Source organism: Podarcis vaucheri (assembly GCF_965113315.1).
Source record: "Podarcis vaucheri genome assembly, chromosome: 10".
Lineage (NCBI taxonomy): Eukaryota > Metazoa > Chordata > Lepidosauria > Squamata > Lacertidae > Podarcis > Podarcis vaucheri.
This window is the reverse complement of record NC_138748.1, coordinates 28,262,351-28,279,387: the sequence shown is the minus strand read 5'-3', so window position 1 is coordinate 28,279,387 and position 17,037 is coordinate 28,262,351. Positions and strand designations below refer to the sequence as shown.

At 43.9% G+C, this 17,037-nt stretch overlaps 1 protein-coding gene across 1 annotated transcript in view; it reads left to right on the top strand.

Annotated features, from left to right (window-relative positions):
• WIF1 (WNT inhibitory factor 1) overlaps positions 1–16,100 on the top strand; it is a 40,887-nt gene extending 24,787 nt beyond the window's left edge. Inside the window, exons 3-10 of the mRNA XM_082239830.1 lie at positions 881–989; positions 6,371–6,511; positions 7,679–7,774; positions 10,341–10,436; positions 11,449–11,544; positions 12,001–12,096; positions 12,251–12,346; positions 15,289–16,100. Of these exons, the coding sequence (XP_082095956.1) occupies positions 881–989; positions 6,371–6,511; positions 7,679–7,774; positions 10,341–10,436; positions 11,449–11,544; positions 12,001–12,096; positions 12,251–12,346; positions 15,289–15,410 (852 nt within the window). The 3' untranslated portion in view covers positions 15,411–16,100. The remainder of the gene's footprint in view (positions 1–880; positions 990–6,370; positions 6,512–7,678; positions 7,775–10,340; positions 10,437–11,448; positions 11,545–12,000; positions 12,097–12,250; positions 12,347–15,288) is intronic.
• The last annotated feature ends 937 nt before the right edge of the window (positions 16,101–17,037 follow it).

The following is a 17,037-nucleotide window of genomic DNA, read 5'->3' as shown; positions in this document are numbered from 1 at the left end:
AACGCCGGCTCCCTCGGCCTGAAAGCGAGATGAGCGCCCCAACCCCATAGTCACCTTTGACTGGACTTAACCGTCCAGGGGTCCTCTACTTTTACCTTTACCTTAGAAATATACTTTGCCCCTGCTGTGCTCCACCCTGCTTTATTATAGTGCTGCTATAGTACTTTATTCAATATATGAATGGCAAAATGACATGGTGGGGGATAGGGAGGGTTGAGTCTGCCTGGGATCTGCTGGATTCTGAGCTGGCCCCACTGGATGGCTTGGGACCCGATTTGGGCCCTGCTGCACAGCTCCCGGCTGATTTATCTGTCCCTGCCTTCTGCCCCGGCTGTCATGAGGCTACAGATGCAGTGGTGGACCCCTCAGTCTCTTAAGACCCTTCAAGTATCTGTTTCAGATCTACCAAAAACAACAACAACTGAGGATTAATATCTCCACTGACATTACAAGTTCACTTAACAGAACATTCATGACCAACACGACTAACTTAGGTTTGTTGATTTCAAAGGGTCTAGTCTGGGAAGGACTCGGCTGAATATAATTTGTGGGGAACAGAGTAGTTTCCTTCGTGTCAGTGTTATTCTGTTCCTTTGCACTCTTACTTTAAATGTGTGAATTTTTTTTTTAAAGAAAACAAAACAGTTGAAATGCAAATAAATAAATAAATTACAATATCTGTAAATAGCCAAAAATCCAATCCAATGTTCAATCTCCAGTTCTATTACTCAGAGGTAAGTCTTCCTATGTTCATTGGAGCTTACTCGTTGATACATATGATTGCAAGCATTAGTTGTATTGCTCACCTTAGATGAACATGAAGAACAGATAGCCCGATGCGATAAAAATTAACCTCTCTTATGCATTCATTTTCTTGCAGGCTGAATACTTTTATGAATTCCTGTCCTTGCGCTCATTGGATAAAGGCATAATGGCTGACCCAACTGTGAACATCCCTCTGCTTGGAACAATACCTCGCCAGGCATCAGGTTTGTGGATCTGTATGCATTTATGAGTTCAAAGATGGGGGGGGGGGGTTGCAAGGAAATACCATATTTACTTTAATCTAATGCACCATCAAATCTAATGCACACCCTAATTTGGCCAAAAAAGGTGTGCATTACATTCAAGTAAATATGGTAATTTTACGGTTCATAATGAATAAAAAAAAATATTATAGGTCAAACTGATCTGTTAGGGGAAAGGTTTGCCATAATGCTGAATATTTATTCTGAATAAATAATATGTGATCAAGAGAATGTAACTTCTCCTCTGAAACAGCTAATGAATAGCATCTTTTATGTATTTTCTCTGTACAAGCTAACCTTGTTAGTATTGCTAATGGGTGCAGTCTGGCAAAAGCCAGTCCAAAGTGCAAAGCATAAAATATATGTATGTTAAATGTGACTCCTACTCTCAATGCTTACAAAGGCGTTACTATTATAAGCTTTCGGCATCTCCGTAGCATTAGCCAAATAACAGTTGGTGGTTCCAGTCAGCGGACATGAACGATGACGGGAGCAAAATGGTTTTCAAGGTGGTTTCTATCCACTTTACTGATGTACCAGACTGAAAAGGGTGTGTGTGTGTGTGTGTGTGTGTGTGTGTGTGTGTGTGTGTGTTTCAAAATTAGAGATTAAGTATTTAATTGCCAGGTGGCAAAGACCTCAAACTTTAAAAAGGCAGTAACGAGTAAACTTTGGCAACCAATAAGGTTCTTCATGGGCCCGGGGGGGGGGGGGAGAGAGAAGTGCTCAAGGGAAAAGTTTGCTTTTCTTACTGTATAGTATTTTTGTAAGAAAAACAAATGATCACACTGTCAACAGCAGGCAGAGCAAGTGAATGAAGGGAAATACACACAAACAGACATAATTTTATTTGCATGCCATCTTTCCCCAGTTCAATCCTGTGCCAGATTTACGTATAAGCTAAACAAACTATAGCTTAGGGCCCCACTCTCTTGGGCCCCCCCCCAAAGAAATTAAAGGGGGAAAAACCGGGATGTACATTTCCAAAATATAAGATAAAAAACCTACATACAGCAACAGTATTTTGTGTTGTGTAGGCTCCTATTTGTTATGTGCAAATGGATTTAGATACCCATTAGGTCCATAAATTACCATATAGCACATATTCAACACAAAAAACAGCGACAATTTGTTGTTGACAAAGGACAGCTGGACATATAAAGGGCCCCATTACCTTCAGTAGCTTAGGGCCTCATCAAACTTAAATCTGGCCCTGGTTCAAACCATGCTCAAGGCGGCTTAGAACATGGATAAAATACGTAACTACAACAAAACAAAAGGAGTCATAAGCAATGAATAAAACATTTTTTTTAAATTACACAACCAAATCGAACAATTTCCACATAAATCACAACAAGATCTAAAATGAAATACAAAAATACATCAGCAATACTGGTGAGGCACATAACCTGCAGACTGCACTAGTGCAATACGGGCTATGCTTCTGCGAAGTTGCCATGCGCAGAGGCTACAATGCGTCTTGCACTGAGGCCAAAACTGTATCTGCAATGGAGAAAACCCATATCTCGAATCTCATACGTTGCAGCTGCTACATAGAATTATTGCCCCCTCAGAAGGAATCTGGCAGATTCCCTCTTGGTGGCCATCCCACAAGGGCTGATTCACACATACATGTTTATCGCTTAAAACTGCATCGCTCCATGATTTATATCACTTAATGGCTCTCAGCTGAATGTGGGAACTGCCTCCAGTTGCAAATGTTTGTGTCTGGGATTCTGGGAAAGGTCTGTGTCTGATGTCGGATCTGCCAGAGCCCTTTCCCCACGAGCAAGCCATTAACTTGGTATTGCAACCATTGCATGCATCCATACAGTGCTGGTTTGTTTGTGTAGACTGCACGTTTCCCCTCAAATTGCAAGTTATTGAGAGAGATACATGTGGGAAAGGTCTTTTGCCATTGCTGCATCTGCCCCCACAAACTTGTTTGTGTCAGATGATCTGATAGCTTGGTAACCGCAAAAGCTCTTGAACTTTTGCTGTCAAAGTTATCTCATGTTCCACATCTGAAAGGGATGAAAGAAGGAGTGAGCGAGCTTCAGGCTTGCAGAGCAGCAAAATCACGGAGCTGTGAAACACGATTTCCCATGCAAATCGGGCAAGACTTGTGGAAGGATCAGGTTTTGTGCGTTCTGAAGTTGCTTCAGCAACTGACCATTTTGGAATGCTCAGTCTCAGCTCTCTTCCTCGTCCAGTCTTGGAAAGGGACTCCTTGGGTTTCTCTCCTTTTGGGAGGTCTGAATGGAATGAAAGTAGGCTCGCTATAATTGTAGTTCTGGTGACTTGAGTTCCAAGACTGCTTTGGAGATGTAGACTTTGTTTCCATATGGCGAGCATGTGCAGACATACAAATATACTTACAGGCTGCGCTGAATAATAAGCGCCCGCTAAGTTAATACATATGGCTTGCAGTAGTATTATTCAGTAAGCTGAGTTTGAAATGTATGTGTGTGCATCAACATGACACATTAGTAATTCAGGTCTCAGCGGAGCCGGTTATTCTGAAACAAGGCAGCTCAGCAAATAACTTTTTCTGTGGCCTGTGAGTGGGAAAGAAACACCCTAGAATTTGACAGCTATGACCACTTTACCTCATGGCTCCTTTGAGCCAAATAAAAGTATGACATGGAACTGATACAAAACAGCATCTATAATGAAGAACGGTTTATGTTTCGTATGATGATGCTGTTGTGTCTGTTTGCGATTAGTATTTGTTTGCAGAAAGAGTGAGCTGATCACCCCCAAAATAGATTGGTGTTTACTAGCAGAATATCTTTATTAGCAGAGTATTTTGCAGTAAAATCCTCAAAATGTGCTGTACGGAGGGAGGGGAACCTAATAGGTGCAGTTCCAAAAAGCATCAATGAGAAGCTGGTCATAAAGAAAGCAGATAAATGTCACTATTAATCTCAAGCAGCGTTCAAATGAAACAACCACAAAACAGCATTCCAAGGCTTTGGGGTTACCAGGCTTTTCTCCTCATTAAAATACTCCAGATTTACTGCCTTCCATTGGCTCTTTGTAGTTAAAAGAAAGTTTGCATTAAAGGCAGCCATTCCCATCTATTTGTTGCATTTAGAACACTTAACACCTTTGGTTTAAACCGGTATCTTTTATAGTTTTTCTCTCCAATTCCTTGGGGAAATGACAGAACTGTTGCTTAACGTAGCCTTTTTTTTTTTGCTAAAAGATATAAAAAGCAGAGACATCACCTTGCCAACAAAGGTCCGTATAGTTAAAGCTATGGTTTTCCCAGTAGTAATGAATGGAAGTAAGAGCTGGACCATAAAGAAGGCTGTTCGCCGAAGAATTGATGCTTTTGAATTATGGTGCTGGAGGAGACTCTTCAGAGTCCTATGGACTGCAAGAAGATCAAACCTATTCATTCTGAAGGAAATCAGCCCTGAGTGCTCACTGGAAAGACAGGTCCTGAAGCTGAGGCTCCAATACTTTGGCCACCTCAAAGACCCTGGAAAAGACCCTGATGTTGGGAAAGATGGAGGGCACAAGGAGAAGGGGACAACAGAGGACGAGATGGTTGGGCAGTGTTCTCAAAGCTAGCAGTATGAGTTTGACCAAAGTGTGGGAGGCAGTGGAAGACAGGAGTGCCTGGCGTGCTCTGGTCCTTGGGGTCACGAAGAGTTGGACGCGACTAAACAACAACAATGAGTACAAATAGAAACATTTAGACTTCACTGGTGCTTCTTCTCTATTAACATTGTGGAAGTTCCCTCACTGCGAGAAGTGAGGTTGCAGGGAACCAGGCAGAAGGCCTTCTCGGTAGTGTGCGCCCTATGGAACACCCTCCCATCAGATGTCAAGGAAATAAATAACTATCTGACTTTTAGTAGACATCTGAAGGCAGCACTGTTTAGAGAAGTTTTTAATGTTTGAAGTTTTATTCTGTTTTTAGTGTTCTGTTGGGAGCCGCCCAGAGTGGGCAGGGTATAAATAATAAAATTGCTGTTGTTGTTGTTGTTGTTACATTGAGATTTACATTTAAAGCAAAGTGTGGATTATGTTACTGCATTTATTTATTTTTCCATGATGCAACCCAGGGCGTCATACAAAGGATTTCTAGGCTGTGTACCATCCTGGTGTCAGACTGGTCAGACCTGCTTAGTTTTAGCAAGGTTTGCTGCATCCAATGGCGGAGTTTCATGCTCTGGCACCGGGGGGGGGGCTGGCGTGCGTCCCAGGGGCGTGGCATGCTGCCTGCAGGGGCATAGTGTCCAGCGGGGGTGGGGGGGCAGCTGTGATGGCACCCCACCAGGATCGCGCTGCCGGGGGTGGTGTGCTCCCCCCGCACTCTTCTTCTACTGCCAGTGGCTGCATCCTGCATCTTCAAACCATTGCCCCTGCAACCATGGTTGCACTGAAGAAACTAAAGTTGCAAACTTCAATGGGAGTATATTCCATTGAACTCAATGGAACTTTCTTCTGCTACGTATAGGACTGTACTTTAGAAAATATCTATATCCACATGTGACAGAGCTGCCTGGATATCCGGGGACATAGGAAGGATCTTATGTTGCAGCCCTGACCAATTCTCTTTAAGCATCACTCAGAGCAAAAGAAAATGATCTGTCAGCCACAGCCAAAGACAAGTCCCAGCTGCAAACAAGATTGGAAATGTCCCGACATGGAAGGCTAAGATCATTCACTCAATGAGTGCAGAGTGTGAAGAATTTTGTCAGTGTTGTTGAAAATATTATTTTTAAAAGGAGACTTGACCGGTCCATTTCTTTATTTTAAGAATGGGAATATGAACTCAGAATAATTTAATGGTGGGCAGCAAGAATCCAGTTATCCAGTTATAGGGTTACCCTATTGATTGTAGCTTCCAAGGTTTGCTCACATTGGTGCACAAGGCAGTCATAAGAACACAAGGAAAGCTGTCCTTGATCAGACCCATACCTGTTTCTGACACTGGTTAGGTGTACATAAGCAGCACATAAGTGCCACAAAAACAGTGCCTAAAAGCAGTGCCACTACCCTCACATGTCTTGTTGATAACTGACATCCCTTGGCACAATTAGATGGGCGACGGACGGAGACAGAAGTTCCATGAACTGTGTAGATGCAGCTTGTTTGACTCAAAAATCACCATGGTACCACAGTGCATTGGACGAGATAATTTAATCATTAGCACCTATTGTAGCACTTTTGCAATATGATCATAGTACTGTGCTTGTTTTGCTTATTTATCGGTAGATTGTCATTGGTGTGGAATGTCTTTTTTTAAAAAAATTCCAGATTTCACAGAGAATCAGTAAGACCATCTTTTATTTTCTTCGCACTTTGTCCCCTTCCCTTTTTTTTAGTTGTCCAGGTTGGATTTCCCTGCCTTGGGAAACAAGATGGCGTGGCGGCATTTGAGGTGACGGTCATTATCATGAATTCGGAAGGCAATACCATACTCCAAACGCCACAGAACGCCATCTTCTTTAAGACATGTCAGCAAGGTAACCAGAACCTGCCATTGGAAGGGAAGTTTGTCTGTCTTGTCATTGTCCTCACACACCTGGGGAATAGCGGGTCACATTTGTCAGACTAGAAACAAGCTGAGACGCAATTTCTACTATGAATACAGATGAGGATGAGAGGTTTTTTGGGGAGGGTTACAGGGTTGAGGGAGGGAAGGGGGAAAGTTCCTCAGTTCTACAATTCTACGGTCTTTAGGAGGGCATCTCAGGAGGTCAGGAGCAGCCAGAGGCTTCATAGGAAGGTACCTCCACTCCACCCCTCCCCCAAAGGCAGCGGTGGGTTCCAGCAACATCTCGTGAGATTTTGGTGAAATCTCGCCAGAAGCTGCCGCGGCTGCTACCACCACTTCTCCTCACCACTGGAGATGGTGGAGAAGCTGTGGTACCTTCAGGGGCACTGCCTCTTAGTGTTACACCACTTGAGGTGACTGCCTCAGTTCACCTCATGGGCAGGTGGGCCCTGCCGGAGCAATAGGATATATCAGACCTCTCTCTTTGAGAGTAATCTGACTTTGTATATCCTATTCCATGGAAACATCTCTGGCTCTAGCAGATGCAAATTTAGGGAAGTGCAACCAGTTCCCCCACACTGGGCACCAGGCTGAGAGGGTTGCCACAGGAGGTGCCACAGCAATGACTTAGAGCAGAAGGTGAGAAGCAGGGGGCACCCGAATTTTGGTGTTGCACAGTTTGAAAGCCCACCACTGGCCCTAGCCTCATCAATATCTGAGCTCCTACACTGGTGGGGCAAAAAGGGAATGGATCAGGACATTGCAGTGTGAGGAGAATTATTAAAGGGAAAATAAAAGCCGGGGAAAGGGATTTTTTTTGATAACACTACTTTCCTTTCACTTCTACCCAGGGTGTTGGGTGTGGCAGCTCATTTGCCTTCAGTTCTCCTCCTTTAGGATTGCTGCCTCAGGATCCGAGCCTGTGAATATCTAGTTTTCTTGTACATTTTATTTGAGCATCTCAGTCAATGTATACTACCAAAATGTCCATCATTTGGACACCGGGATTAACTTCCTGGGCATCTCCCACTGCTCCATCTCCACAAACTATGGTGCTCTTACCTCAGACTGTAATCAGACTGTTCACACAACACATATTCAATTCATCCAATAATTATTACCATCTTCTTTGAAGCTGAATGTCCTGGAGGATGCAGGAACGGCGGGTTTTGCAATGAAAGGCATGTATGCGAATGTCCAGATGGATTTTATGGTCCTCACTGCGAAAAAGGTAATCGAAAGGCTTCAATTATTTCATGCGCTTTTATTTACACTGCGAGAACAGCCAAGCAGGCGCTGCCTTTCAAAATATTGTTTTGTAGAGATTTTCAGATGTGGCTTAGGCCGCTTCCAAAAATTAAATCTAAACGCATAAGAAAAATATTTTACGAGCTGTGGCTTCTCAGAAAACATAGATTGTTTATACAAAAAGATAAAGAAGTCTCCGCTGAATGGTTTAAAGGACGGAACAGGACTGACCAACAACTGAATGAGCGTCCATCTGGCAAAACATTAAGTAAAAGGCTGTTGCTAATGAACACTAGCTGTAAAAGTACCACAGTTATTTTACTCGGCTATTGTTACTGAAGAGAATGTCCCAATTTGATCATGAAAGCGTCTCCATCTGTGCAGAGGCACAGCCTGCCTGGGAGAGAGAGCGCAATAGCCTTTTCTCCTTTCCAGCGGGCCTTGTTTGCCGGAATCAGTTCGGATTTCCTCAGATCTGTGCCTTGTAAATCCCTGCCTGTAATTTGTCCCTGTTTTGCTTTTGGCAGGCATTTCTGGGTATCTCGATATTTATTTATTTTAGGTGAAGCACTCATGCACCTAGAGTTATTCTTCCATCATTATTCGAGGTTGAAGTGGTTTGCCTTTGAGACTGTAAGCAGGGTGGAAATATGTAAATGAAATGAAAATGAAAAGATTAACCACGCCCAGGCCCATGTCACTATAGACTCAGGGCAACCTGGCTGGACCCACATACTCCCTCACACATTATTTACATGCCAGAAGGGGGAAGTAGAATCACAGCTACTACACTTGCCCCAAACCAGCCCACACTCACTGACCACGATTCCCAGCAACTATAGGGAATAATCGAATTGTAGAGTTGGAAGGGGCCCAGGAATCATAGCTAAAAATTCCAGATAGATGGTCTTTGTGATAATAATGAGAAAGGTCTCTTCTTCACAGCCCATTGGTATCTATGCAATGGGGGCCCAGTAGTCTCGCCTGCCATTTCGCGCATTCAGCGAATGCCTGGGTGTGGTTGTGTTTAGGCACAAGGATGAGCAAATTTACACAACCCGCAAGTGTCCGGGGTGTGGGGGGGAGGAATGGGAGGTTCTGTTTCTCTCTCACAAGGGAACAGCAGCCATTTGGGGAGCTGTGATCTTGCTCAATTTCACGGTGCAATTTCCCCCATGAAAAAGTGCTTTTGGGTGGGCTGCGATCTCGTGCAGCATCCTAAAACGCATGTTTTGCGGCTCTGTGCCCCCCCCCAAATACAAATTGTGGTGCGAAATCATGGCTCCCTAAATGTCCAGTGAGGAAAATGAGGTGACACCCAGGAAGATGATGTACCAGATTTTGCTGTCGGAGAGTATGAATTTACCAGTTTATATCCAATGCAGTGCTAAGTTAAAGTCAATTAGTGGTAGACTTGTTCCTCTGGTGAAAGGTTTTGTGCCTGCAAGACATAGTCACACAATAAAATGCACAAGCAGGTTGAGAGTAACTTGGTTGCACGGTAAACGGTGCCATCTGTTGAGCAATGAGTTTCCGCTGGCAAACTTGCTGCACTGGATTCCCCTGTGGAGCGACATTAAAACTCACCTGTTAGCCTTCGCGTTAGCGAGCAGCTAACATTGTATATAGCCCATAGTTTTCTTCCATGGCAGCGTGATGCCTAAAATGCTATTTACATGACAGCATACGAATCAATATGGCTGCCTCCTCACACACACACACACACATAAACAAATTTCTCTACAGCCAACCAAAGACAACCAACCACACCCTAGGTGTTATGTACTGAAGTTCTCACCCTGGGCCAGCAGGCGGATACTGTAGATAGTTTTCACTCAGGTCCAAATATGCAAATAAGGGATTGAAAGTGACGTTCAGTGATTGGATAGTTACAGAAAGTTGTTACAGTTGCGTTGTACTGGAGCTCTATATAAGCAGGCTGGCGGAACCCTTCAGTTCTGTTCTGTTCTGGCCTGTGAATAAACAAGAGCTGTCTGAAGAATCACTGTGTCGTCTGATATGTTCACCCACAACTTAACACTAGGCTACCCCCAACCTCTCTCACCACCAAGGAAATATAACAAGCAAATAGAAAGAGAACCCACACAAGTGATGCTGACCCCACACGTATGCTAAGTAGAAAAAAGCATTGCCACCCCACCCCAATCACCATTCCCCGCTTTCCCCCTCTTTTCTTCCCAACCTAATACTGCATGCAACACTAATGTCTCACAACAAACGTAACTGATCTGTAGAAAACGCAACGTGAAAAAAGCGACAATGCGTGTATTTTTGCAAACTAAGAAAAATCTTCAATACAAATTAATATTATTATTTTAAAATAATTTGCAGAGACAGGTGTCTGAAAATCAAAGCTCAAGGGTTTTATTACACCCGATTTCAGGCTGAATTCATTTTGCCTGCAGAAGAGACAGTTCATCTTAAGGAGTCGTATGAGTTGCAAGATAAAATGTGCTTTATGCTTTGAAGGTTTTTCCCCTCTGCATCAGTGCCAACATCTCACTATAGTGTTGATTCTCTCCATTCAGCTCTGTGTACTCCGCACTGCATGAATGGTGGACTCTGCGTCATGCCTGGATTGTGTATTTGCCCACCTGGTTTCTATGGCATCAACTGCGACAAAGGTATGCTTTAAAAAAAGGATTACAGCGAGACCTGTGAGCTTTAACTAACTGAGCTTCACTCAGTAGGCTAACTGAGCTTCACTCAGTAGGCTAAGCCATCAAAGCTTTCACAGCAGATTTTTTTAAAAAATCACCTCCAGTTAATTGGGAGAACTGCAAACAAAAAAATTTGAGCAGGAAAAGTAAAGAGCAGACAGTCTAGGGACGGGGAGGAATTTGATTCAGTTAGCATTTAAAGGCAGCTCTGCCCAACCTACACTTTCTGAAACAATATGTGAGCTGGAAACACGGCCATTTTTCGAAATCTGCGCTTCTCTGATTTTAGTGATACTGTGCTCTAGCCCGAAAAAAAAATGCATATACTGAGAAAAAATGTGCATTAAAATACATATGTTCATGAAAATGACATACAAAAAATGCAGTATAGTTGGGGAACAAGATTGCATACAAAAATGTGTATATTAGGAGAAATTCGCATTAAAACCCTGCTGAATTTTCATGAGGACTTTAAAAGAAATAATCTCAAACTGATGGAGAAACATGGAGAACTGAAATTAAGTTTGGAAAAATGAAAAACTGAGAGAAACCATAACTGATTAGCACATCCTACCCGAGTCTCACCAAAGCTTAACCTTAGAATGTGCCCCAATGATTCTGGGACAGTTTCGTTTTTCTTGTCGTTTGCCCTTTAGGATGCCAGCCTCAGCGAAGGCTGAGCACCATTCCTAGCACCAAATGCACTCAAATGTGGATTTGGAGGTACAGCATCTCTTTCACATGCAAGAAACTGCCATGTTCAATAAAAGGACAGCCTTGAACGAACTGTTCATCAGAGCCATAACTGTGATGGCAGGAAAATATAATTTTTGGTGCTAGGAATAGTGCTCAGCTGAGGCTGGTTTAATTGGCTTTTGAAAAGACCCCAAACTTTGTTGCACCTTACCAAAGCTATCCATTTCTGGTGGTGAAAGCCTACCTATCCAGTCTCATACTTTTGCTTTGTCTTCCCCAGCGAACTGCACAACGACCTGCTTCAATGGAGGAACATGTTTTTATCCAGGAAAATGTATTTGTCCTGCAGGACTTGAGGGGGATCAGTGTGAAATCAGTGAGTCCTGATTTTATGCCATTTTCAGCAGACTGAAAAGATTCTTCTTGAGGTTCGAGCTTTAGGTTTCACAACACTGGGCTGCCTGGTGTCTGGTTTGTTGGTTTATGGATTGGTGTTTACTAAGGATACAGAAGTCATGGGGTAAGGGCATATAGATGCTGAATGACCTGGGGAAGAGCAAAGCAGCCATGATCTCTTTTCTTGGAGCCCTCACACTCCTGCGAAGCTGTGGTATAAATACAATGTGCAAGCCAGGCCTATATTCTGGGTACAAAGTCTATTGAGTATGGGATGTCAGTATTTGTTGATCACAGTGGTTGTCCCATTTGCATCTCATAGGTAATAACTGCTGTTAAATCTGTAATCAACTCTAATGGGGCTGGGCCGGATTTCACTTAAGGCAATAAAGGCAGTGCTATCATCCTTTTTTTTTTTTTTTTAAATCATTTCTAGGCAAATGCCATCAGCCGTGTAGAAATGGAGGCAAATGTACCGGTAAAAATAAATGCAAGTGTTCCAAAGGCTACCAAGGAGATCTCTGTTCAAAGCGTAAGTGCTCAATCAACTCAACCTTTTCCTAAAAAAGCTTTTGCAGCAGATTCGGGATTTTGTAACCTTCATGCTAAACAGTGGGTATGTGTTAGTGTGCTGCTGTGAAAGGAAACACTTGGTTTCGATATTAACTGTAGGTGTCTTATTGTAGCTGTTTGTGAACCTGGTTGTGGATCGTATGGGATCTGTATTGAACCTAACACATGCCAGTGTCGAGAAGGCTGGCATGGAAGGCACTGCAATAAAAGTAAGTGGCATTGACAAAATATGACTCTTCGCCTCCATAAAATATGCAATCTGTGTGGTATGGGTTTATTGACATCCTTTCCCCACCAATCCCATCGCACAGGGTTGCTACTAGGCACTGTGTACGCAGATCCAAGATGATTTAGCAGACTCTGGCTGCGCTTAAGGTAAAGGTAAGGTAAAGGTACCCCTGCCCGAACGGGCCAGTCTTGACAGACTCTGGGGTTTGTGCGCCCATCTCACATCTATTGGCCGGGGGCCAGCGCTGTCCGGAGACACTTCCGGGTCACGTGGCCAGCGTGACAACGCTGCTCTGGCGAGCCAGAGCCGCACACGGAACGCCGTTTACCTTCCCGCTGGTAAGCGGTACCTATTTATCTACTTGCCCCCGGGGGTGCTTTCGAACTGCTAGGTGGGCAGGCGCTGGGACCGAACAGCGGGAGCGCACCCCGCCGCGGGGATTCGAACCGCCGACCTTTCGATCGGCAAGCCCTAGGCGTTGAGGCTTTAGCCCACAGCGCCACTTAATCCACCCATTTCCTTACCTGATAATTTCTGCTTTTTATGTGAGCTTGCAGCGGACCTCTCTCTCTCTCTCTTTCTTTCTCTCTCTCTCTCTGGCTAACTAACCTCACAGGTTGTGAGGATAAAGTGGGAGAAGATAAAAATATAATAAATACACTACAGTTTAAACGTTAGTCTCCTGAGATCATCTATTAAGAGCAATTCATTAGTTGTCTCATTGTCTTTTTGTCTTTTTCCTGTGCCATGCTAAGCAGCCATAGGGAGGTACCCCTCCACCATTCAAAGCCCAATTTTAAGATTACGTCTTCCTTTACTTTACCAGAATCCACTCAGGGAATCAGCTGGTGTTGCTGTCACCATATAGATCAGGAATATCCTGCATGGTACCCTGCAGACATTGTTGGACTCCGATGCCATCAGCCCCTGCCAAAGCTCAGGGGTGATGGGAGTTAATCCCAATAACAAAGATGGCTACCACAGTTATAGGGAGTCATAGGAGCCAACTGATGGGGCTGGGGCCTCCCAAAGTTGATGGACTTTGCCATTCGAATGGGTGGGGGTGACACATAATAATAATATAATAATATTAATTTATTATTTATACCCCGCCTATCTGGCTGGGCTTCCCCAGCCACTCTGGGCAGCTTCCAACAAAGTATCAAAATGCAGTAATGCATCAAACATTAAAAGCTTCCCTAAACAGGGCAGCCTTCAGATGTCTTCTAAAAGTCTGGTAGTTGTTGTTCTCTTTGACATCTGGTGGGAGGGCATTCCACAGGGCAGGTGCCACTACCGAGAAGGCCCTCTGCCTGGTTCCCTGTAACTTGGCTTCTCGCAGTGAGGGAACCGCCAGAAGGCCCTCGGTGCTGGACCTCAGTGTCCGGGCAGAATGATGGGGGTGGAGACGCTCCTTCAGGTATACTGGACCGAGGCCGTTTAGGGCTTTAAAGGTCAGTACCAACACTTTGAATTATGCTCGGAAATGTACTGGGAGCCAGTGTAGGTCTTTCAAGACCAGTGTTATGTGGTCTCGGCGGCCGCTCCCAGTCGCCAGTCAAGCTGCCGCATTCTGGATTAGTTGTAGTTTCCGGGTCACCTTCAAAGGTGCATTTGTGTATTGGCAATAAGTATCATGAAATTGAAATATGAAATAGATGGGACGTTGGGCCTTTAGTGTTAAGACCAATATATGTTATATTGTTTGCTAAGAAAATTATGTGTCTATAGTTATTCCTGTGTGTAATTTGGCATTTGTGTTTGTTTCTTTTTTCTTGCTGTATCAATAAAAAATCTTTAAACAAAAAAAACACAAAGGTGCATTTGAGCGCATTGCAGTGATAATCAACCATGTGATTGATTATGCAGGGAGGGGCTGACCTGGGGTCCCCCAATATTTTATTCTAGTTGGCACCCCTGTAGAATATTGTATTGGCCCAAATATAAGCCGCACAAGAATATAAGCTGCACCTTTAAAATTGGAGGGGGGGGGAGAGAAAAAAGAAAAATACCCAAATGTCAGCCACTCCATTCCTCTCGCTCCTGGCTGCATATTGAGGGGGGGGAGAGCTGTGCTGCATTGCCGATGGCCTTTTCCCTTCTTCACTCTCTCCCTTCCCAGCCTTGGGGGAGAGGACAGGGGCCTACGCACGGGGCAGGCACTGCTTTGCCGCACTCCTGGCGCTGTTTGCCCCTCGCTCCTGGCTGCATACCGTAAGGTCGTGAACATAAGTTGCACTTTAACTTTTCACGGTCAGAATTTGGGGGGAAAGCGAGGCTTATATTCAGGCCAATGCGGTAATCAAGCAAATTGCCTCTTGATTACTTGTCTGTAGATTTGTGACCAAGTACTGCAGGGTACAGGGGCGCGAGTGGCATTGTGGGTTAAACCACTGAGCCTCTTGGGCTTGCCAATCAGAAGGTCGGCAGTTTGAATCCCCGCGACGGGGTGAGCTCCCGTTGCTCGGTCCCTGCTCCTGCCAACCTAGAAGTTCGAAAGCACGTCAAAGTGCAAGTAGATAAATAGGTACCGCTCCGGTGGGAAGGTAAACAGCGTTTCCGTGCGCTGTTCTGGTTTGCCAGAAGCGGCTTAGTCATGCTGGCCACATGACTCAGAAGCTGTACGCCGGCTCCCTCGGCCAGTAAAGCGAGATGAGCGCCGCAACCCCAGAGTCGGCCACAACTGGACCTAATGGTCAGGGATCCCTTTACCTTTACCTTACTGCAGGGTACACATGTCAAGGCAGATCCATAAATATAACAAGAAAAATCGCCTTTCGGAAATAAATGTTTGTCTCATGGTAGTACTGTGTGAAGTCCGGCACAAAGTCCATATTGAAATTTCCATGTGAAACATTCACAGTGAAAAGGGGGGGGGCTGCATTTGTAGTTTCCTCACTCTTGAACTGGGTTGTTTTTCAGGGTACGGAGCCAACCTGACAAATGGCCTGAGGCCCACAGGCACCAAGCACAGGCAATACACGCCTTCACCGAAAAGGGCCGAGGAGAAGCAAGCGCCCCCTGAATCCAATTATATCTGGTGAACTCCAACATCTGAAACGTTTTATGTTACACCAAGTTCATAGCCTTCATTAACCTTTCATGTGTTGAATGTTAAAACGCTGTTCATTACATTTTAAGATTACTGGCCTGAATTTTACTAGCTTCGTTATAAACCACTGAGCTGATATTTACTATTCCTTTTAAGTTTTACTTCTCTAGCACAGTTATATAGGCTTCTTGTTTTCAGTGCTTTTTGGACCGGTTTCTTTTTTGTACTATATTTCAATTCTTTATTGACTTGGAGTCCCCCCCCCCCTTTCCTTGTAAGAAATTCCTCAGAACAAATTGATTATCCAAAATTGGGGAGAGATTTTGAAAACGCTGGCCTGGAACCCACAGTTTTTCCTGGATTTGTGTCTACATACCTTAAAAAAAAACAATTTTTTATTTTTTATTTTGGCACGATGCAGTCTTACATGTTCCGTTTAATAAAGGCAAAAGCTTTTTTTAATTTAAAGCCAATTCCCATTTCTGCAGCATGCTCTATTGAATACGGTGTAGTTGTGGCATTGAAACAATATAATATATTGGAAACAAAGTGGAACTATGAAGTATGAGCGCAGTCTTTGCATCGGCTTATAGCAATATAATATATTGTGTACACAAAACAGCTCTTATGTAATAAACATTTTTATACTGATTGTTATGTATGAAATAAAGATGCTGCTTTAGTTTTGTGTGTGTTGAGATGCTTGAAATCTTATCTGAAGGAGATGCACTGATCTTATAACTGTCGGAGGATGCTGTAGCTCAGGAACTTCTGCATCAAGAAAAGAGTTAGGTGGGATGGCTTACAAGGCCCTTCTCACTCTGTGGTTCTAAGATACTAGGCCTCACGGTGCTCAGATTGTGGCATGGTGCAAGGGGAGAGCTTGCCCCACCACAAGGATCCAACACCACCTCTTATGCTGGGACAATGATGATGATGATTTTGTTATTTATTCCCCGCCCATCTGGCTGGGTTTCCCCAGCCACTCTGGGCAGCTTACAGCACATAAAAAAATGTAAAATGTGTGTGTGTGTGTGTGTGTGTGTGTACACAGGGCTCATCCACACTTCCACATGTGCTGTGCCTAGAAAGCACAAGTCCTAGCAGTTACCCGCTTGACCCATGCTTTCTAAGCATGGGTCCTGTTAAGTTGTGGGTGAACATATCAGACGACACAGCGATTCTTCAGACAGCTCTTGTTTATTCACAGGCCAGAACAGAACTGAACTGAAGGGTTCAGCCAGCCTGCTTATACAGAGCTCCACTACAATGCAACAGTAACAACTTTCTGTAACTATCCAATCACTGAACGTCACTTTCAATTCCTTATTTGCATATGTGGACCTGAGTGATATTAAAATTATTCCAAAAGTTCTGTTTATTGACCTATTTGGTTTAGCTGCTTGGAAAGTAAGTGGCAGCAAATATCAACAGAGAAACGCCTCACCCTCACCCCTTTAACTGAACACATGGAACTTGTCCAACTTTTTTGGCTAAGCAACTATGCGGTGCAACAGACAGAGCAAATCTGGAAGCAAATTTGTTTATTTGGATGGAGAAAGATCATAAAGGTCTTTGGATAATTTTAGACAAGTCAGTGTTACTACTGGGTAAATACA